General features: G+C 38.5%; 5 protein-coding genes across 5 annotated transcripts; 2 read left to right on the top strand and 3 right to left on the bottom strand.

Moving 5' to 3' along the window:
- Positions 1–37: 37 nt before the first annotated feature.
- Positions 38–911, bottom strand: LOC106449595 (putative RING-H2 finger protein ATL69). The gene has a single exon (XM_013891334.3). It carries the CDS (start codon positions 529–531, stop codon positions 58–60), a length of 474 nt encoding a protein of 157 aa, XP_013746788.1. The 5' UTR covers positions 532–911; the 3' UTR covers positions 38–57.
- A 1,038-nt stretch (positions 912–1,949) lies between these two features.
- Positions 1,950–4,368, top strand: LOC106446100 (aspartyl protease AED3-like). Its single transcript, XM_013887781.3, has 3 exons — positions 1,950–2,598; positions 3,118–3,598; positions 3,804–4,368. Exons 1-3 carry the CDS (start codon positions 2,122–2,124, stop codon positions 4,163–4,165), a joined length of 1,320 nt encoding a protein of 439 aa, XP_013743235.2. The 5' UTR covers positions 1,950–2,121; the 3' UTR covers positions 4,166–4,368.
- A 1,621-nt stretch (positions 4,369–5,989) lies between these two features.
- Positions 5,990–7,569, top strand: LOC106446101 (protein MAINTENANCE OF PSII UNDER HIGH LIGHT 1-like). Its single transcript, XM_013887782.3, has 3 exons — positions 5,990–6,366; positions 6,804–6,938; positions 7,033–7,569. The coding sequence occupies exons 1-3, from the start codon at positions 6,031–6,033 to the stop codon at positions 7,396–7,398; spliced, it is 837 nt and encodes a 278-aa protein (XP_013743236.2). The 5' UTR covers positions 5,990–6,030; the 3' UTR covers positions 7,399–7,569.
- Positions 7,570–8,034: 465 nt separating this feature from the next.
- On the bottom strand, positions 8,035–9,784 carry LOC106448297. The gene is made up of 4 exons (XM_048768195.1): positions 9,415–9,784; positions 8,629–9,315; positions 8,472–8,547; positions 8,035–8,263 (listed from the first exon to the last, which is right to left on the bottom strand). Exons 1-4 carry the CDS (start codon positions 9,782–9,784, stop codon positions 8,035–8,037), a joined length of 1,362 nt encoding a protein of 453 aa, XP_048624152.1.
- Positions 9,785–13,352: 3,568 nt separating this feature from the next.
- LOC125592784 lies at positions 13,353–15,732 on the bottom strand. The gene is made up of 2 exons (XM_048768194.1): positions 13,849–15,732; positions 13,353–13,805 (listed from the first exon to the last, which is right to left on the bottom strand). Exons 1-2 carry the CDS (start codon positions 15,730–15,732, stop codon positions 13,353–13,355), a joined length of 2,337 nt encoding a protein of 778 aa, XP_048624151.1.
- Between the last annotated feature and the right edge of the window lie 6,369 nt (positions 15,733–22,101).

The following is a 22,101-nucleotide window of genomic DNA, read 5'->3' as shown; positions in this document are numbered from 1 at the left end:
AGTAAGATAATTGGAGCCAAGGAATGTTATGATTGAAAATAAGAAGTCTTTTAACCTTCACCTGATTTGAAAGGCGACTGGGACCAAATCAGACAATGGTGTGGCAAGCCTAGACGGAGCCGGTGAGTTTCTACAAAGAGGACACGTGGCACTTGTCCGGAGCCACTCATCAACACAATCAGCATGAAAGCAGTGATTACATTCCGGTATACACCGAACCGGATCTCTAGCTTCGTAATCACATAGGCATATCGAACATGGACCGTTATTGGGCCTCGGTAATCTTCTGCTCTCTCCAAGCACTATCCTTGGATATGACTCTATAACAGGCCGGTCCAGCCCGAGCTTCACCTCAGCCGCCGGCGAGTCAAGAACTCCCTCGCTCGTGGCTCCGTCTCTTGGAGCAGATTTTAACCTTATGCATATGTATGAAGCGAGCATTATCGTGGAGATGAGAATGAGGATGCTCACCGCGATGGCGATGCCGTAACCAAGTCCAACCCCAGTGGCCGGAGGATTTGTTGGAAGCATTGTATATGGAGATAGTTTGTGATAGAGAGAAATAAACTAAAACGTGGAAGGAGAAGAAGAGTTTGTATAGGAGGAGACAAGTTTGGCGTAGTCCCCGGGCAAACAATTAAATGTTGCTTCAGAACATTGTTATGTAGTATATTTTAATTGAGGTTATATGAAGTTATGACCTTGAATCTTTCATCTTCTTATATTATTATGGATCGTTGACTCTAGATCTTTAGTGATTCTATAAAAGGTTTCATATTTTAGCTCGGAAACCAACCCAAAAAGTTCCTTAGACGTTATGCAAAGTCTCAAATGTTCCCGTGTTTCCAATGTTATATGAACATTTGTATATATGATAAATATTCTGGAAAATGTTAGTGATCATTTGAGATTAGATTTTTTTTTTTTTTGTGAAAGGATTTGAGATTAGATTCGCTCATCTGATTATGACATCAGTCGTACAATCGTTCCATCCGTGTACTAAGTGCATGGATGTAATGTACATTTATCTTTTGATGAGTACTAATTTTTAGTGACATCACTATTTTCAATTGAAAATGAGCTCATGAGTAAAATCCTGAAGTTAGTAAGTGATTCTCATTAAAAAAGAATGAGCTCCTCTTTTGCGACAACATCTACATTAGCGAAAAAAATTATCTACAATCATTACCGCAAAATTATGTTTTTGCGTGATTAGTGGGATTACCTTTTTGACCTAGGAATTGTAGAATCGTGTTAGTGACAGAGAAGGAGTAAAATTGCATTTTTTTTTTGTATTTACTACATTAAATATTTACTCAAAATACTAGTAATAAAAAAACAACATGGTTTTTTCGAAATATTCCGTACATGGATTAAGAATAGTTAACAATGAGTGTGAATCACATCGGGCCACATGTGATCAGCCCAATCTGTGCATAAACCCATCTGTTAAATAAAATATATATATTTTCAAAGGAAAATATATCTCAGAATTCAGTAACCATTTTCTATTTTATACCAATTGCAAGACAGGCATGTTTATTATACTACTTTGCCCATCAATAACAAATACCCCACCAAAGTAGTGGAAATCACAAGAAAGTATCTTTTGCACTACCGGAAGAGTAAAGAAACAGATGAAGAAATACACTGTTGGCCGACACCAATTTCACAAAGGAAAAGAAAATATAAATAATAGCATGGTGAATAATTGTGGCCATACCAGCACCAAAGTTTCACCGGTTCGCATGCTGCGGGAATATACTCTTTTTTTAATGTGAATTGTTGGATATTTGAAAGCATACCCCATTTACTATTATGAATAAACCACATGTAAGGACAAAAGAGCTCGTGTTATGGTAAAGACTCCACGGTTAAAATAACGAATCTCTTCCAACTAGAAGCGAGAGCAGCTTAAGTTAATCCTATTGACACCGCCGTTGTAGTTCGAACTCATAACCTTATGATAAATGGAATAAATCCTTGATTTGTTTTATATAGTTTTAATATAAGTTTGGTTTTGTTGTACTACTTGGTCATTTCGTAGCTCAGCCCACTATATATACCCTCTCATGCCACCACCAACTAATATCCCATCCAACCCAACACATACAAAATACAATGACCACTCTAGTTATATTCCTCCAACTTCTTTTCATCATTCCACTAGCACTTGGGTTAAACCACCCAAACTGTGACCTCACCAACACTCAAGACCAAGGCTCTACCCTAAGGATTTTCCACATAGACAGCCCTTGCTCACCCTTCAAATCTTCATCCCCGCTCTCATGGGAAGCGCGTGTACTCAAGACTCTGGCCCAAGACCAGGCCCGTCTCCAGTACTTGACAAGCCTCGTCGCCGGGAGATCTGTGGTTCCTGTCGCCTCAGGGCGTCAAATGTTGCAGAGCACAACGTACATTGTCAAGGCTAAGATCGGTACTCCCGCTCAGTCTCTACTCTTAGCCATGGACACGAGCAGCGACGTGGCTTGGTTGCCTTGCTCCGGCTGCGTTGGCTGTCCTTCAACCACCGCCTTTTCTCCGGCCAAGTCCACCACTTTCAAGAACGTCAGCTGCAGTGCTCCTCAGTGTAAGCAGGTATAATAAACACACCTTCAGATATAAATAATAAATATGTTCCATAGAATGTTTTTGATTATAATTGTATTCTTCACACTATTTTATAACATTTTCGTAGCTTCATTAATGCTCCATAATCGACTTAACATTTTTGGCTCATGTATGTCACTTACTATAATAGTAGCATAAACTTTTTAGTCGTATTATAGTAGTAGCAACCTGCAACTTGTTTTCATCTTAAAGATCTAAGCATGAGAATATTGTAGTCCAAACAAGGAAATTATATTCAAACTAGTAGTTTTCAGATCTAGAATTTATTTGACTAAATATTTTAAAAAAGAAATAATTTGAACACTATTTAAATTTTATTGTTGGTGAAAAAGTTTTTTTCACAGATAGTGAGGTCCCATGTGGTTAATAATTTGATTATTCCACCCAAAAGTCTGAAAAATAATTCACGGGATTACAGAACACTCACTAAACCAGACCGACACGACACATTGCACTACTAACTCACGTGAACACACTTGTTAACAGGTACCCAACCCCACGTGCGGATCACGCGCGTGCTCTTTCAACCTCACCTACGGAAGCTCCTCCATCGCCGCTAACCTCTCTCAGGACACCATCCGCCTCGCCGCGGATCCGATCAATGCCTTCACCTTCGGTTGCGTCAACAAGGTCGCCGGCGGAGGAACCGTCCCTCCTCCACAAGGCTTATTGGGCCTAGGACGAGGCCCATTATCACTCATGTCACAGGCTCAGTCACTTTACAAGTCCACGTTCTCCTATTGTCTGCCGAGTTTCAGGTCTCTGGCCTTCTCTGGATCGCTGAGACTCGGCCCCACGGCCCAGCCCGTGCGCGTGAAGTACACGCAACTCCTGAGAAACCCGAGGAGGTCTTCTTTGTACTACGTCAACCTCGTTGCGATCCGCGTGGCTAAGAAAGTCGTCGATATACCGCCGGCAGCTATTGCTTTTAATCCCACCACTGGCGCGGGAACCATCTTTGACTCCGGTACGAAATAACATTTTGCAATCCGGTTTGGTTTCGGTTTAGATTTTTAATTATTGGTTTTCCGTTTGAATCTAAGACAGTTCCGGTTTGGATTTTGCATCCGTAAGACTTAAAATCGGTTTAATTCGGTTTTCTTAACTAATAAATACCAAATGTATTTGGGATAGGATCTTCTTAACCGGCTAACCGGGCATCTGATTTGCAGGTACCGTCTACACGCGGTTATCTAAGCCGGTTTACGAGGCGGTGAGGAACGAGTTCAGGAAGCGCGTGAAGCCACGTACCGCCGTAGTGACGTCACTCGGAGGTTTCGACACGTGTTACTCAGGAAAAATCACGGTGCCGACAATAACATTCATGTTCAAGGGAGTGAACATGACGATGCCAGCGGATAACCTGATGTTACACAGCAGCGCCGGGAGCCTGTCGTGCCTCGCCATCGCGTCGTCGCCGGAAAACGTGAACTCTGTCGTCAACGTGATCGCAAGCATGCAGCAGCAGAACCATCGTGTCCTGATCGACGTTCCCAATGGACGTCTAGGGTTGGCACGTGAACGATGCTCTTAAGAAAAGATGAATGAGACAATAACTAATTAAGAGCGTACTAGTGCAGCGACTTGTTTGTTTGTGTGTTTTTGTGTTTTTTCATTTTTGTCTTTCCTCGTTCTGTCTGCTTCGCCACTTTTGTGTTTGTTAGAGGACGGTGGTGTGTAGCATTTGTCTACTCTTATCAATGTCATTTGTATGTGGTTTTAACCTTTGTTAAATTATCTCGAGACTCGGGTCAAAACTAATAGAATAAACTATTACCTGCTGAGTAAACTGTATGTTTGCTCTTTAACTGTAATAATTTAGCAAAAAAAATACATACAAAACTATTGTTTAGCAATTTTAAGAATGCTATAATAATGATAGATGGTAGATCACATATGATAAAATTATAGAATCACATGTTCGGACAATTTGATACATTTCAAATGGAGAGATATGCAAGTCCACTCGGTGCGTTTGGAAACAGACGGTTCAGATTTACTGAATATGATTATGATCCGGTGGACTGACCGGCCTTTGCTTCAAAGATTAATACATTTTAGAGTACAGAAAAAAAAATTGAGAGCATGAGTTTGCTCCATATCCCCATATAATCAAATACAGTTGATAGAAGTGTTCCCCGAAATGCTTAGAATTTGATCTAATAGTATGAGTAGTTGATAAAAAGGTACATTCGAATGTTTTCTTTATTCTGAAGTTACATGAAATTTTGTTGTCGTTTATTAAATCGGTGCTCATCAATACATAGGTCCCTCGGGCATAGCTAGTGGTTATTCATACTCGTAGTTTTTTTTTTCTTAAACGTCAAAGCTTATAGGGTTGTGTGGACACTGTAATGTGCATAAGATATTAAAATAACATCACTCAATGGCCAACTGCGTTAGATATCAAATGTCATAAATGATTATGCGAAAGAGAACAGAGAAACTGGAGTCAGAGTGTACATTTAAAATTGAGGTTCATTTTCTTGTTTGTACAGAATTTTAATTTCCACCAGAATTTTCCAATGACCTACTACAACTTGCTAAAATCTTGAAGCTAGCTCTCTCAATCACCAAGAAGTTTAAAACGTGGAAGAAGACTAGAAACAAAAAAAAAATTGTTAAACCACACCAACTAGCACACACAAACTTTGTTATAAACTCAATGTCGTATCCATCATGTAATTAACACCATAACAAAGCTCTACTCTTGGTTCAGTCGGCACAATATTATGATGTACGTTTTCTTTTCCTTTTGGATATAGATATTTGTTTTTTACTCCACAACGGGAAAGTGTGATGTTGAATCTCACATGCTAGAGGCACAAGGCATAGTGGCTAAGTCACTAACCCACGGAGTCTTCTTTGGTCGATGTGATAATTACATTGTGTGCAAACTGAAATCATTCGTTATAGCCCTTATAGAGAACATTATGAAATGAAGAAAAGGGAGTGTGGAAGATGACAACACAAACACACAAAAAAAAAGAATAGATGCGTAAAATCTCCATAAACAAAAGGTGAAAATAAATTACCGGTTAATGTTATGAACTAATGCAATTTTTTTCACCAGAGAAAAAAAACTAATGCAAATTTGAGAAGGACTAATTCGTTTTAATGGATATTTGATTGAAGTTAGTGAAACAATTTGCAAAATTCATTTGTTACCCCAATACTATATTTTTTTATTCAAGTTTCCAAATGTTTCATCAGTGCATATATATCTTATGTTTCAATTATTTATTTAATTCTTATAATATTTTAGTGGTAAGTAAAAATTATTGTGAGAAAAGGCAAAATAAAATAATTTATTTGTTGATATTATTATTATAGTGGGAGGGGCTTAGCAACTTGTATGGGTTTTGGATTCTGGGGTGGGCACTTACACGCGTAGCCTAAATGAAAAGCCCACACCACACCACGCAGCACAACACACATCATCATCGTCTTCTCTTTGCTCTTTTCCTCCTCACATATTATCTTTACCTTTTCATCACTCAAAAAGACAAAACAAACCCAAGAATCTCCTGTCCGGACCTCCTCGAATCTGAGGTAACCATGTCTTGCACTTCCAACGTCTTGCTATCCCCAAACGGCTGCGTTTTGGCATCTCCTAAGCCTCTTGGCAGATTCCTCAGCGCCAGGTCGGTAGGACGGAAGCTTTTCGTATCAGTCGTTAGAGCTTCTTCCGATGATCCTGATTGTAATGCCGAGGAATGTGCTCCCGACAAAGAGGTACTCGTTTTCTTACACAATCATTAATTTTTTTCAGAAGTTGCTGGCAAAGTAGTGCTGTTCTGTTTTTTTTTTTTTTTATTACAGTATGTATGAGTGAACTTTCAAATCTCCATAGATTACGGATAAAGTCACATTCTTTTTGATGTTTTAATATTAAGATTTGTAGAAAAAAAATGTTACTTTTACTGAAACCTCAACACCAGTTAGAATTGACCATACATTTGAAGAAAAAAATGACCTTGTTTGGTGGCAAAGAAGTGTAGCTCTGTTTTTTTTTGTTAGCGAACTTTCGAATCTCCATGGTTATATAGAAAGGCCCATTCTTTTGATGTTTAAGTATTAAGATTTGATAAAAAAAGGTGGCTACTTTTAGTGAAAAATCATGCAATTGAAAAAAAAAAACTTGATGTTGTTTGGATGGGTGAAAAACACAGGTTGGGACAGTGAGTATGGAATGGTTGGCTGGAGAGAAGACCAAAGTGGTGGGAACGTTTCCACCTCGGAAGCGTGGTTGGACTGGCTACGTTGAGAAAGATACTGCTGGTCAGACCAATGTTTACTCTATTGAGGTTTGTAATATATCCACTCGCATACCTTCTTCTTTTTAATTAATTTTACTCTATTTTGGTTTAAGAATATAGTTTTTATTGTTACTTTGTGCAGCCTGCGGTATATGTTGCAGAGGGTGCCATAAGCTCAGGCACTGCAGGGTCCTCTTCTGATGGGGCTGAGAACACAGCAGCAATCGTAGGAGGCCTTGCCCTTATCGCAATCGCGGCAGCATCCTCTATACTCCTCCAAGTCGGTAAAGATGCTCCATCTAAACCAAAAGCAGTGGACTACAGAGGACCGTCTCTTAGCTACTACATCAACAAGTTCAAGCCTTCAGAAGTTGTTCAAGCTTCTGCCCCTATCCTCACCGAAGCTCCACCGGTGGCTCAGGAAGAAACTTCACCGCCGGAAACTACAGCCAGTGAGGCTCAGCCGGAGGAGACGCCTTCTGTTCAGGCAACAAGTAGTACCTCTTAAGGGGTTATTTAGCCTAGGGAGGGAATCGATTTATTTTGTGTAAAGATGACATGAATCCTATACCCAGATTATGCGTCTTGTTAATATTCGGATGTAACTATATGGCATACTCTCTCTTTCCTCTATGAGTTGGTGTTATAAATCAAGAATCAAATCCTATTCTTGTCTTCAGTTGCTTTGACCATGAGGAACAATATCTTGGTTTTGCCATAGCATATAATCCATTAACGAAGACATGCTGAGACTTTGTTGTGATTGGGATCTTGCTTTGGACCAAGAAAGGTTCTAGCTTCAAGTTGATTTACGGTGAATTATGAAAGTTCAGGGACTACCAGATATTTACCAGATATAAGAACTAAAACACAAGATACCAGGAACGCTTTCTTGTATATTAGAAATCTGTTAAACAATTCTCCTAAATCTGTTTAAACCGAATTACTCTCAGTCACACACGACTAGAGACGGACCAATTCCTAATCTATCAGAACAGAAACCACGAGCTACACCTACAAGTACTCGTCTTTCTTAAACTCTCAAGAACAAACCTCTTGCTCTAGCTTTTCAATCAATAAACAGTTAACCTCGATCTACCCAGAGTAATCAGGTTAAATACTCTTAACACCATACCCTAGTTGCCTAATTATTGTGATAAGCCCAAATCTTCCAAATCTTCTTTGCTTCACGCCAAAGTAACATCTTGGAACCAATGAGACATTGACACGTCATCGTCTCATAACCGACTTGTAACAGCAAGTTACACTTCCCATATTGTGCATAACACATCCTCTGTTTCTCAATCCGACAAGCTCCTTTTCTTGAGCTTACATTCTCCCCCTTTTTATCTGAATGTGACAACCTATGCAACCTGCAATGTAAACATCCACGCAGCACACATATCCAAGACAAAGAAATCTACTCAACCAGTGATCATCAACTGAAAACACATTTTTCAAATAAGTTGCACACGGAATTAATAAAAGCACAGTCGAACCAAGTCGAACCACATAGTCTGAGTCTTAAATAGTACAAGATGCATTAAAATGACATTAAGCAGTAAGACATGATCATCCTACGCGTCTTCCTTATCTTCATCCTGCTCATCGTTTTCTTCAAACCCTGGATGAGGAACATGTTGCTCATAGTCTCCCCCTGCATAGGTGCACTTTTAGAGAAAAATCATTCGTTAGACATAGAGTAGAAAATAAGATAAACACTGTGCATCTCCCTTACTCCTTAGGCGAACTCGAATGGCTTTGAGCCCCGCAATGGTGCGATTGATGTCGTCTTCAAGGCTGGCAGCACTTGAGTCAGCTCCAGACCCACGACCAGCTTTAACATCCTTGACAACAAGCTTCGGTGTTCCAGTGAACTCATCATGAAGCAAGTCAGGAGTTATAGTACGCTGAAAGTGGATAACCTGCTGAATCAAGTTAGGGAACATGATACACCGAGTCTTCTCTGTCTGAGTGTTCGCTGCCATTGCTATTATGTGATCATAGACGAGTTTCTCGAAGTCAAATCCGTCATGATGATGAAGCATGTAGACGAACCTGAGTCGCCTTTGGTTCATTGAAGTGTAGTTCCTGGTGGGAATCCAATTCGAGCAAACGAGCTTATACAGAACCTGATTCGTAGCTGTGAGATACTTCGAACTCATGTTCTCACCTCGTCTTATTCGTCCATCAGTGAGAAAACCACAAACTTCATCAAGACGTTCATCCATCCAGTTAGGATCTTCTTCAAACCCTGGAATGCAATACATCGAATTAATCAGACTCGGAGAGAAATCAACAAGAGATCCTCTAACATACACCGCTACACCATCGTCTCGTTCCTCAGCTTCCGGAAGATTAGCAATGAATTCGCGGATTACATTGGGCTGATAAGGATCGAGATCAGTGAGGGTATGAATCAAGCCTGCCCCGATCACAATTCTTCTGACATCAGAGATATTCTCGTCTGTGAGGGAGATAGACTACTGAGGAATGAAATTCCGCCCTCGGAGCTCTCTGAAACGCTCAGTCGCCTCGACTGAGAAGAAACGTTCAGTCATTGGCATCCTTTTAGGCCGCATAAGCTCTGGATAGAACTGAGCTTTAGTTTGATACACATTTTGACTCTCCTCAAATCTCAGTTCTTTCGGAGGAGTGTCAGCTGCCGGCGGGGCTTCTTCGGAGTGGTCGTCGGAGGATTCCTCATCTGAGAGAGACTCGACTTCAGGCTCAACGGATTCAGGTGGAGGCACAGCGTCACTAGCTGAGGCACGACGGTGGCTCCTCTTGCGTGAGGATGAACCTGACCCAGAAGAGAGGTCAAATGTGTTCGGCGAAGCAGCCTCGACATTCTTCAGTTTCAAGAGCCGCGAACTCCTCCTTGTTGGTTGCATGTTGCTTAGTGAGAGAGATCGAGTGCGCCGGCGAAAGAGAGAGAAGGAGATGGAGGTGTGACACTTGAAGTCAGCTGCATCACACACTTCTCAAAAATAACCCTAACCATACTTACCAAGCCCGTTAGAAACATTAGCAATATGCCCAAGACATTAGACCCAATGTATTATAAACAAGTAGTAGACATTAGGCCCAAGAATATCTTTGAGAGAGAGAGAGTTTGTGAGATTGATACTCATGTCCTTGCAAGCGATGCAGCACACAAAAGAAACGGTAACTAAAGCACTTCGCCATAAGACATACTCTAGAATGTCTTTAGCGTCCAGAGGAGAGAGACAGAGATTGCGTCCCACTTGTACTCAGCCACCAAGAAATTTTTGATAAAGAATCAGTGAGACCAACCCACATCTGTAGCTGTTTCTCAGCCGAGTAGCTGTCACAGACATGATCCTATCATGCAGCTCACTCACACCTGAACTTCTTCAGCACATCCATTTGTATGGTCTGGAAACACAGTGTAGACATCTTGTGTGTCTGTCTCTCCAACTCGACAGTTATTGTAACCTTGATCTGTAGCTATTTCTCAGCCGAGTAGCTGTCACAGAAAACTTTTTTTTTTTTTAATCAGAGTTGACATCAACCCTGCCCCATCCAGACAGTGATCGAAATCAGTCTGAAATTTGTGGCTTCCAGCTCCATTACGAGTGTCCATCATTCAGGGCCTTTTATTTACTTTTCTGTTGAGTAATCTAGGGTATTCTTCTTCCCCTAACTTCACTCAGTCTCTGCTGTGTTTCCTCATTCAATCCAGACAGTGATCAATACTCAGATCAAAAATGTTGTAGCATCTTGATCCAAGATGAGTGTCTTTCACCAGTGAATCAAATGACTGTACTGTTGAGGAGGCAGGTGAAATAAGCTGCACAATTGTTGACTCAGAGTTTTGTGATTGTGGTGGCATATCGACAAGCAGTAACACATATATACAACAGCCGTGCTCTCCTCTTCTGACATGACTTATTCAGAGATTCACAATTCCTAAGGCCTTTCGAAGGCCTAGGAACGTGTTGTAGTCCAGAGGTTTAGTGAATAGATCAGCCAGTTGCCTTTCAGTTGATACATGCTCCAAAATCACGATTTTCATCTCAACTAACTCTCTCACAAAGTGATGTCGAATGTCGACATGTTTGGTGCGTGAATGTTGAACCGGATTTTTAGACAAGTTTAGGGCACTCATATTATCACAGTGAACAAGCATAGGGTCAAAGATGATACCATAATCAACGAGCATTTAGCATCCAAAGTAACTGAGTGCAACAGCTTCCGAGAGCAATATACTCAGCCTCAGCAGTTGAGAGAGAGATGCAATTTTGTTTCTTGCTGTGCCATGCCACCAAGTTGTTTCCAAGAAAGAAACATCCGCCAGAAGTACTATGACGATCATCCAGACACCTTGCCCAGTCAGCATCACAGAATCCTGCAAGATTCACGTTAGTTTCAAAGGTGTAATGAAGACCAAAATCCAATGTACCTTTCACATATTTGATAACCCGTTTTACTGCATTCATGTGTGACTCTTTTGGATTAGCCTGGTATCGAGCACAAATCCTGACACTTAGACACAAGTCAGGTCGACTCGCGGTAAGATACAGCAAGCTCCCTATCATAGCTCTATACAGTTTCTCATCAACAGGTTTCCCATCCTCATCTCGCGACAGCTTTGTAGTTGTGCTCATCGGAGTATTGGCTGTCTTGCTCGTCTGCATCCCGAATCTTTTGATGAGATTTTTTGCATATGTGCTTTGTGAGACTGTGATTCCATCGTCTAACTGCTTGACTTGTAGTCCAAGAAAGTAACTCAGTTCTCCCACCATGCTCATTTCGAATTCAGAAGTCATCGTCTTTACGAACTCATCAACCATTGACTGAGATGTTCCTCCAAATATTATATCATTGACATATACTTGAATGATGAGGATATCTCTCCCATTTTCTCCAATGAACAGGGTTTTATCAACTCTTCCTCTTTGAAATCCAGCCTGAGTAAGGAACACTGTCAGACGATCATACCATGCTCGAGGGGCCTGTTTAAGTCCATACAATGCCTTCTTGAGTTTGTAAACATGATCTGGAAAGTGAGGATCCTCGAAACCTTTAGGCTGTGTGACATAGACTTCTTCTTGTAGTACACCATTCAGAAATGCACTTTTCACATCCATCTGATAAAGTTTGATCTTCAGATTGCAAGCCATTCCAAACAACAGTCTGATTGACTCTAGTCGAGCAACTGGCGCGAAAGTCTCGTCAAAATCCACACCTTCGATTTGTGTGTAACCCTGTCCCACAAGTCTAGATTTGTTTCTGATCACGTTTCCTTTCTCATCGGTCTTATTCTTGTGAATCCACTTAGTGCCAATGATATTCACACCATCAGGTCGTGGTACCAGTTCCCAAACTTGTAATCGATCAAACTGTTCAAGCTCCAGGTGCATAGACTCTGTCCAAAACTCATCGTTCAGTGCTTCTTGAAGCGTCTTTGGTTCAATCAACGAGACAAAACACTCTAGCTCGTTCATCTCAGCCGTGAAACATGCAAGCTTGACCATTTGCTGAAAATCAATATGTTTCTTTCGTGTAACTCTTTCACCAAACACTTCACCAATCACATCAGCTGAAGAATGATTCTTATGCACTTTGGTTTGATTCATATCCACTTGCTGATCCTCAGACTGTTCGTCCTCTTCTTCTGACTCTTCTTTGACCCTTACGTCAGAGGATGCTTCAGCTGGTGGTGTGACACACTCAATCTTCTGAGTGACTCGAGCTTGATAGAAACCAATACTGTCGTCGAACACGACATTTAGTTTGTCTCCAATGAATTTGGTACGCTGATTGAACACTCTATATGCCAAGCTGTTGGTTGAATATCCGAGGAACATACCTACATTACTTTTTGCATCAAACTTACCAAGATGGTCTTTATCATTGAGTATGTAGACCAGGCAACCGAAAACATGCATATGACTGAGGTTCGGAGTCTTCCCTCTGAAAACTTCATATGGAGTAGTCTTTGTGTTAGGTTTGACATACACTCGGTTTATGACATAGCATGCAGTGGCTATAGCTTCTGCCCAAAACCCGGATGGCACATTGTTTCCACATAGCATAGCTTTAGCCATCTCCTGTAGAGTTCTGTTCTTCCTTTCAACTACCCCATTTTGTTGAGGGGTTCTAGGAGCTGCATATAGATGCTTGATTCCTTGACTGTGACAGAATTTATCAAACTCCTCATTCTGAAATTCACCTCCGTGATCACTGTTGATCTGCACAATGCCACCCTTTTCTTGTTTTAGTTTCAAGGTCAAAATACGGAAGCTCTCCAACGCGTCAGACTTATTTCTCAGGAAGTCCACCCATGGAAAAATCATCTACTAGGACAAAAATGTATTTTTTCCATGCAATGCTGTCTGGAGTAATTGGTCCCATAAGATCCATGTGTACTAGCTCGAGTATTCCCTTGGATCTAATCTCTGAAATCTGTTTGTGCTGGACCTTCACTTGTTTACCTTAACAGCACCCTCCACACACTGTATCGGTTTGTTTTTCAAGCTCTGGAATTCCCCTAACAACTTGAGCGTTAATTAGTCGGGTCAGACCATTAGTATTCATATGTCCGAGCTTCCTGTGCCACAGATCCAATTTAGACTCCTTAGCTGAGTAGCATAGGTGTGACGGCTTCCACATGTAACAGTTATTTCCTGACCTTACTCCACATAGAACAACGTTCCCTTTAGCATCAACAGCTCGACATTCTTTGCTGTTGAAGATATTTTCTAACCCCTCATCACACAATTGACTGACACTGATGAGATTTGCTTTAAGACCATCTACATAGAAGACATTAACAAGCTTAGGTAAGACAGACCTGTCCAGTTCCCCAACTCCTCGTATCTTTCCTTGTCCTCCATCACCAAATGTGACTTTGCCTCCTTTGATAAACTCAAGTTTCTCAAAGAAATCCTGATTTCCAGTCATATGTTTTGAGCAGCCACTGTCGAAGTACCAAGGGAGTATCAAACTGTGAGTTAGAATCAGAACTTGTGTAAGCAACGTTGCTTACCAGCTCAGTTCCAATGGATAGGGTCGCGAAGTTGCAGATGATGGGTTGCTCTGCATTAGTGCGTATTTCAGACTTCTCACTGTGTGCAACAGTCAAGGCTCTCTGCTTGTAGTTCGGGTATAGATCTTTCTTAGCTATCCACACATGACCATACAGTGATGGTTCCATAAAGCAAAGATTCATCCTCCATGCACGTTGATACTGACTTTTTCGAAAGAAACAAAATCTGACATTATGACCACGCTTTCCACAGAAGTGGCATCCATTTCCTCGTCGTGTAGCAGCAGTCTTCTTTAGGTTCTCTCCTTTCTGATTATTAATCTGCACCTTCGTCGTGGTTTGAATTTCTTTTTCATTCGAACTCCCTTTCACGAACACTGTTTCTTCCGCAGATTTGGAAGTAGCTCCTTGAAAACCTAATCCCCCGTTGCTGCTAGGACACTGACCAATGGTGAGAAGATGATCTAGAGTTGTTGTACCAGTCGTGAGCATTCTTACTTTCTTGAGATTGTCAGCGAGTTGATTCTCAAGTAATTTGCTCTTGTCCATCTCCTTGGTTAGTAGATCATTCAGACAATTCATCTTCAGCTCAAACTGCTTTTGAACCCTCTCTTGTTCAGTCATCGCTCGTTTCAATGATAGCAGTTCTTGGTCTGAGTTCTTGAGGATAGACAACTCAGTAGCTTGTTCAGAGGGTTTCTCCAATTCCAGAATATTCACCTGAGCTTTCAGCATTGCCTTATCTTTTAGTAGTTGTAGATTCTCATGACTGAGTTCAGCAAACTTGTCGAACAGAGACTTGTATTCTGATTCAAGATCGTTGTTGAGATCATCTTCATCCTCTTCCACGCCTGAATCTAGTTTTGGTTCTTCTTCTTTGCTGACAAGTGCCATAAAGTTTAGATGAAGCTCATCTCTGTCGCTGTCACTCTCCGATTCTGTATCACTGAAACACATAAGTGACTTGTCCTTTTTCAGATTATTGGGACATTCACTTCGAGTGTGTCCAAAGCCCTTGCAGTCAATACACTTGAGCTCTTTGCGTTTAGCTAGTGGACACTCATTGCGAAAGTGTCCATACCCTTCACACTCATGACATTGTAACTCCTTCTTCTTAGAGTTCTTCGAGTCTTGCCTGGTGTTTTGAGAGCTGCTTTGATCTGAGTTGTTCCTCTGAAATCGTGAGTTTGATCTGTTCCCTCCTTTATCCATTCGCTTAATGAATTTGTTGAAGTTTCGAGCCATAAGCCCCAAGTTTTCTTCTATCTTTGTGACTCGGTCCTGTTCGTTTGAGTCAGATACAAAGGCGATGCTCTTTTGAGAATTTGTAGTTTGATTGGATTTCTCCAGGTCATGAACCTTCAAGATACCAGACAATTGATCAAATTTCATTTCATCTGTATTGACAGCTATATCCAGTACTGCCTTGTAAGCTTCAAACCGTGGAGGCAGACATCTTAACAGCTTTTTCACCAAGTCCTTCTCATCATATTTCTTTCCAAGAACCGAAGCTTCACTGGCAAGTTCACTGATCTTGGATATGAATCCATCAATTGGTTCATCATCAGTCATGCGGAGATTTTCAAACTTTGAAGCTAAGTGATCGATCCTTGTTCTTCGCACGCTAGCATTTCCTTCAAAATGGTTGGTCAAAATATCCCAAGCTTCCTTAGCAGACTCACATCCCTGGATGATCTTGAACTGATCCAGATCCACTGAAGAAAAGATTGCGGTAAGAGCTTTAGAGTTGAATTTGGATGCTGCCTTTTCAGGATCAGTCCACTGATTTTTTGGTTTTGGAGCAAGAGTTTTGTCATCAGTTATCATCGTAGGCACAGACCACCCTTCTTCTACTGCAGTCCACGCATCCTCGTCAATTCCTCTGATCAACTATCGCATCCTTGCCTTCCAATGACCAAAGTTGCAACTGTCCAGCATAATGGGTTTATGAATTCCGAATAGTTCCTTCATGGTGTCCATGAAATCCGCAGGATCTCAACCTGTTAGTAGTGTATGATACCACAGAGGTTTCCTGCTCTGATACCAAACGAAAGTTCAGGGACTACCAGATATAAGAACTAAAACACAAGATACCAAGAACGCTTTCTTGTATATTAGAAATCTGTTAAACAATCCTCCTAGATCTGTTTAATCCGAATTACTCTCAGTCACACACGACTAGAGACGGACCAATTCCTAATCTATCAGAACAGAAACCACGAGCTACACCTACAAGTACTCGTCTTTCTTAAGCTCTCAAGAACAAACCTCTTGCTCTGGCTTTTCAATCAATAAACGGTTAACCTCGATCTACCCAAAGTAATCAGGTTAAATACCCTTAACACCATACCCTAGTTGCCTAATTATTGTGATAAGCCCAAATCTTCCAAATCTTCTTTGCTTCACGCCAAAGTAACATCTTGGAACTAATGAGACATTGACACGTCATCGTCTCATAACCGACTTGTAACAGCAAGTTACACTTCCCATATTGTGCATAACACATCCTCTGTTTCTCAATCCGACAAGCTCCTTTTCTTGAGCTTACAAATTAAAGTTCATCTCTACTAAGGTTTTGAACCTTCTATGCGTCTCAGAGTCTTTCATCTCCTTTTGTGGGTGAATTAAAGTTCATCTCTACTAAGGTTTTGAACCTTCTATGCGTCTCAGAGTCTTTCATCTCCTTTTGTGTTCAAACCCAAAGAAGAGTTTTAAGTCTTCTTCATGTTGCAACCAACAATTCACAATCTTCAACATAAGAAGATACACTTAGAAGCACTCTTTCAACTGATTATCTCCGGTGGCTAATCTTCAAAACTTAGCTATTATATATCTATCCCACGTGACTTATTTACCAAATATTCCAAGTAACAATATTAGTTTGAATTTTGACCCATCATGATCTTTACTCGATAAACACGAGGGGAAAAAATATTGTCACGGTTCACGGATGTGGTTTAGAGTCGTAATGTCACACATTTGCTTGTCTATAATTGTCGACTTATACAATACAAAAAAGCATATGATATACTCTTAGAAAGCAATGTAGGCTCCATTTCCCTTAGTGCATCAGCGCATCTAATACAGGTTATGTGCCTTTTTTTTGTTTAAATACAGGCTATGTGCCTTTAATGGCATGTCGATATATAAAATGTTAAAAAAAAAGATATATAAAATGTTCTATATACTAGTAGTTGATTACCTGTTTACTTTTTGTTTTTGTTAACTAGCTTTACTTAAAAGGAAAACAAATTGTCTTTCATATATCACATATAGTAAAACATGATCTACAAAAGAATAGGTAGGGCAACAAAATATATTTGAACATATATTAAATTTCAAATCAAGTACAATACTAATTTGATAAAATTTTGGCTTTCGGTACTAGTTTTTTTTTTAAATAGTTTCGATCCAGTTATTTTGTTTGAATAATATTTTCTTACCAATGCCATATTGTAGTGTTATCTTTAAACGACTTTCTTATGACAATGACTCTTGAATACCCTATAGATATTATTGTCACATGTTAGTCCACGAGGAAGTGAGCGTGGTACCACGTGGGTATGGAGTGGAGTGGAGTGGTTCAATAATACGGGACTGTTAGTGTGCTTCAAGAGAATATGATTCGTCTTTAGGACATTTCCAAATGTGCATCATAACGAAGAAAAACATCGAAAAGTGAAGAAAATTCATCTCATACATCATTTTGAAAGAAAAAATGAGTATATAAACAATATTACATCATTTCTGAGAGAATACTATTCACAAATTCATTTTGATGTCAAATTTTTTTATTTACATAATGGCTATTTATTTTTTTATAATTTTTATTTTATATATAAACAAAACACTAACACTAAACATAACTTTTATAACTTTATATCCAATGTGTATATACTGATTAAACTTCTTAAAATATAATTACCAATAATTAGTTATTAAAATATAATTTATAATTTTATAAATTATAATATATAATTAAAAGAAAATAAAATAGAAAACAATACCTTTGAGATACATAATTAATACAAAGTTAAGAAAAAACACAACAAACTTAATACAACAATTAAAAACTTTAAACATAAGACAAACTTAATATAATATTGATTAAAATAACTTAATAATCAGTTATTTCCGGATCCACCAAAATTATTAAAATATTGACTGAATGTAGTAGATGCACGAGGAGTTCTTTGATCTTGGTGTTGTGTAACATGAGAATTGATTATCACCGAAGAAACTTTGAAGTTTTGGGATAGTATCATCTCTCTACTTGCCACTTGTTTATTAGTACAATTTTTTTTAAAACATTAAAATTTAATTACAAAACTAAATATGCTACAATATTGTTATAATAAAGTGTAGAAACTGTGGTTGAAAAATTTAACCACTAATGTTGCTCTCAGTGGCGGATCCAGAAATTAACTTTATATGTGTCAAACTATTGATCTAAGAAGATAAAAGTTTTAAAGGTGTCATTAGAAAGAAGAGGTGTCAAATGGGTATCTCTACCAATAGACCTAGTTATTATTCAAAATTTTGCCATACAAATAAATTTATTCACTTTTAAGGGGTGTCATGTTACACACCATCTCCCATGTAGATCTACCACCTGTTGTCAAAAGAAAAAGAAAAATCAAAAGAGATAATGCCCGACGGATATGTTGGTTTAACAAACAAATAAGATTGATATCCAAACTGATGTGAACCTAAAATTTGGTATTGCCAATCGTATCACCTTAATCTTCTTTTTTCTTTTACAAATGAAAATTTTCATAGCAAAACCTTTAGTTAAAAAAAAAATGATAGCAGTTTGGTCAAGTTTATGGTCTGAAAATGTATTTAGGATTAGAGACAAACTCTTAATTATAACTTAGATTTATATCGAAATTATATCCAAAGTCTGTTACTCATTTTCTAAAAATTTCAATCTGAAAACGTTTGTTTCCCTTTTAGAAATGTATCAAAAATTTCATTAAAAATGTTAATAAGGAAATAATTAAAATCATATGATTATATTTTAATTAAAATTTTAGTAGATAAACAATTAATTTGGTACTTTAAAAAAATGCTAAATGATTAAAAAATATATTTTAGTTTGAAAATAGTTACATTTTTAATATCCATCTTTCTAATTTATTTTATTTTTATAATCTCTCGATGAATGTAAACCAAAACACCTGAAAATGAGAAACTCCTAAAAAATCTTTTTGGGGTCGAAAAGATCTTTCGTATGTCGATAGCCCACAAATAAACAACGATCTCAAGTTGAAAGGAAAAATACAAAATTAAATCAAGTGCCCATGTTGATCGTTATAAAGCATGTAATATATTCATCGCTTTAGACAAATCTTGAAAATCATATAATGTAAGATATACACTGTTAATAAGTGCTTTCGCTTTTAACAAAAGATCCACAACGTACCCATTGTTATTTGTAATGTAGCTATAACTGTAGTTCGCCGCCGTCTCTTATATATCTCTGTCCAAATTAGGAAAATCCAGTCGACATGTTGAGGGTGATGCATACATCGTAAATAACCAGAATTAAGCGTGATGCATATCTACGTTAGTAACCAGAATAATACCAATCACAGTAAGTGTAGGCCTTCAACTCGGTTATTACACATATTAATTTAAGGGCAATTCTCTCAAATAGATCTTTTAAAGTTTTTGTCACAAAAATATCACTCAAAAAATAAAATGACCACAATTTGGTATTGCCAATCGTATCATCTTAATCTTCTTTTTTCTTTTACAAATGAAAATTTTCATAGCAAAACCTTTAGTAAAAAGAAAATGATAGCAGTTTGGTCAAGTTTATGGTCTGAAAATGTATTTAGGATTAGAGACAAACTCATAATTATAACTTAGATTTATATCGAAATTCTATCCAAAGTCTGTTCCTCATTTTCTAAAAACTTCAATCTGAAAACGTTTGTTTCCCTTTTAGAAATGTATCAAAAATTTCATTAAAAATGTTAATAAGGAAATAATTAAAATCATATGATTATATTTTAATTAAAATTTTAGTAGATAAACGATTAATTTGGTACTTTAAAAAATTTCTAAATGATTAAAAAATATATTTTAGTTTGAAAATAGTTACATTTTTAATATCCATCTTTCTAGTTTATTTTATTTTTATAATCTCTCGATGAATGTAAACCAAAACACCTGAAAATGAGAAACTCCTAATAAATCTTTTTGAGGTCGAAAAGATCTTTCTTATGTCGATAGCCCACAAATAAACAACAATCTCAAGTTGAAAGGAAAAATACAAAATTAAATCAAGTGCCCATGTTGATCGTTATAAAGCATGTAATATATTCATCGCTTTAGACAAATCTTGAAAATCATATAATGTAAGATATACACTGTTAAGAAGTGCTTTCGCTTTTAACAAAAGATCCACAACGTACCCATTGTTATTTGTAATGTAGCTATAACTGTAGTTCGCCGCCGTCTCTTATATATCTCTGTCCAATACTCGGTTAAATCTGGAGCTACACAAGGAATGGCCAATACTCGGTTAAATCTGGATATTGGGTGGCCCAGAATCTATTGAAGACGGCGGAAGCACATGAGATATTGGAACCGAGTATTACCAAGCTTCAAGCTTTTGCTTGGAAGTTAAAAGCGCCTACCAAAATATGTCATCTTATTTGGCAGTTATTGACTGGACATGTTGCAGTAACAAGGAATTTAGCAAGACGTAATATGCGATGTGATAACTATTGCCCAAGATGCGGAGATTTGGATGAATCAGTCACACATGCTATCTTTGAATGTCCGCCAGCGCTACAAGCTTGGACCTTATCGACAACTCCAACAAGCCCTGAGGTATTTCCACTACCAAGTGTCTACGCCAATATGGACTACCTATTCTGGAGAAAAAACTCTATTATTGAGCCGGAACAAGACAGAGATCCTTTTCCCTGGATAATTTGGTATATCTGGAAAGCTAGGAATGATAAACTATTCAAGGGGATAGATAGAGATCCTTTAGAGTTAGTCCGCTATGCAGAGAGTGAATGTCAGGCCTGGTTTGCTGCGAACGATGTGGTACAACCTATGGTACAAGAGACTAATATAGAGAACCCTCAAGTCATAAGCTTGGGTAATATTTGCTTGCTGGATGGATCTTGGACAACATCTGCCAACTTCAGTGGACTTGGATGGGTTTGGATGGACAATACGGGAAATACTCAGCTCATGGGATGAAGAATCTTCCTCGACGTGAATCAGTCTTGCATTCGGAAGTAGAAGCGCTACGGTGGGCAATAGAGAATATGCTACAGCACTCAACATGCCAGCGCTTTGGGACGGATTGTAAGGAGCTGATCGCAATGTTAGATGATCCTCATGCGTGGCCTAGCTTTGCGACGGAATTGGAGAGGATAGAGACGCTACGGATATGCTTCCCGGAGTTTAGCATCAATCATGTTCCACGAGCGAGAAATCAATTTTCAGACTTTTTAGCTAAGAATGCTAGATCTTACTTTTCATTGGTTGTTCTATTCCGGTCTGGTTACCCAGACCATCTCAAGCCTGAGTAATAGAATGGCCGTTCGATGTCAAAAAAAAAAAAATATATATATCTCTGTCCAAATTAGGAAAATCCAGTCGACATGTTGAGGGTGATGCATACATCATCGTAAATAACCAGAATAATACTACAAATTTGGAAAACTCAATCGACATCTTAATTAAGCGTGATGCATATCTACGTTAGTAACCAGAATAATACCAATCACAGTAAGTGTAGGCCTTCAACTCGGTTATTACACATATTAATTTAAGGGCAATTCTCTCGAATAAATCTTTTAAATTTTTTGTCACAAAAATATCACTCAAAAAATAAAATGACCACGATTTGGTATTGCCAATCGTATCACCTTAATCTTCTTTTTTCTTTTACAAATGAAAATTTTCATAGCAAAGCCTTTAGTCAAAAAAAAATGATAACAGTTTGGTCAAGTTTATGGTCTGAAAATGTATTTAGGATTAGAGACAAACTCTTAATTATAACCTAGATTTATATCGAAATTCTATCCAAAGTCTGTTCCTCATTTTCTAAAAACTTCAATCTGAAAACGTTTGTTTCCCTTTTAGAAATGTTATCAAAAATTTCATTAAAAATGTTAATAAGGAAATAATTAAAATCATATGATTATATTTTAATTAAAATTTTAG

This window comes from Brassica napus, chromosome C9, assembly GCF_020379485.1.
Source record: "Brassica napus cultivar Da-Ae chromosome C9, Da-Ae, whole genome shotgun sequence".
NCBI lineage: Eukaryota > Viridiplantae > Streptophyta > Magnoliopsida > Brassicales > Brassicaceae > Brassica > Brassica napus.
The sequence above is the reverse complement of the archived record's forward strand: the minus strand, read 5'-3'. Positions and strand labels throughout refer to the sequence as shown.

What these genes read in the sequence shown, in the direction of transcription:
- LOC106449595 (XM_013891334.3), bottom strand. Translation starts at nt 531, where the DNA reads ATGCTTCCAACAAATCCTCCGGCCACTGGGGTTGGACTTGGTTACGGC.
- LOC106446100 (XM_013887781.3), top strand. Translation starts at nt 2,122, where the DNA reads ATGACCACTCTAGTTATATTCCTCCAACTTCTTTTCATCATTCCACTA. An exon ending in GTGCTCCTCAGTGTAAGCAG is followed by an intron (nt 2,599 to 3,117) that starts GTATAATAAACA and finishes ACTTGTTAACAG; the next exon opens with GTACCCAACCCCACGTGCGG. An exon ending in GGGAACCATCTTTGACTCCG is followed by an intron (nt 3,599 to 3,803) that starts GTACGAAATAAC and finishes TCTGATTTGCAG; the next exon opens with GTACCGTCTACACGCGGTTA.
- LOC106446101 (XM_013887782.3), top strand. Translation starts at nt 6,031, where the DNA reads ATGAAAAGCCCACACCACACCACGCAGCACAACACACATCATCATCGT. An exon ending in AATGTGCTCCCGACAAAGAG is followed by an intron (nt 6,367 to 6,803) that starts GTACTCGTTTTC and finishes TGAAAAACACAG; the next exon opens with GTTGGGACAGTGAGTATGGA. An exon ending in CCAATGTTTACTCTATTGAG is followed by an intron (nt 6,939 to 7,032) that starts GTTTGTAATATA and finishes TACTTTGTGCAG; the next exon opens with CCTGCGGTATATGTTGCAGA.
- LOC106448297 (XM_048768195.1), bottom strand. Translation starts at nt 9,784, where the DNA reads ATGCAACCAACAAGGAGGAGTTCGCGGCTCTTGAAACTGAAGAATGTC. An exon ending in CTCAGTCGAGGCGACTGAGC is followed by an intron (nt 9,316 to 9,414) that starts GTTTCAGAGAGC and finishes TGATCGGGGCAG; the next exon opens with GCTTGATTCATACCCTCACT. An exon ending in CATTCGAGTTCGCCTAAGGA is followed by an intron (nt 8,548 to 8,628) that starts GTAAGGGAGATG and finishes GCACCTATGCAG; the next exon opens with GGGGAGACTATGAGCAACAT.
- LOC125592784 (XM_048768194.1), bottom strand. Translation starts at nt 15,732, where the DNA reads ATGATAACTGATGACAAAACTCTTGCTCCAAAACCAAAAAATCAGTGG. An exon ending in CACAGTTTGATACTCCCTTG is followed by an intron (nt 13,806 to 13,848) that starts GTACTTCGACAG and finishes ACTGGAAATCAG; the next exon opens with GATTTCTTTGAGAAACTTGA.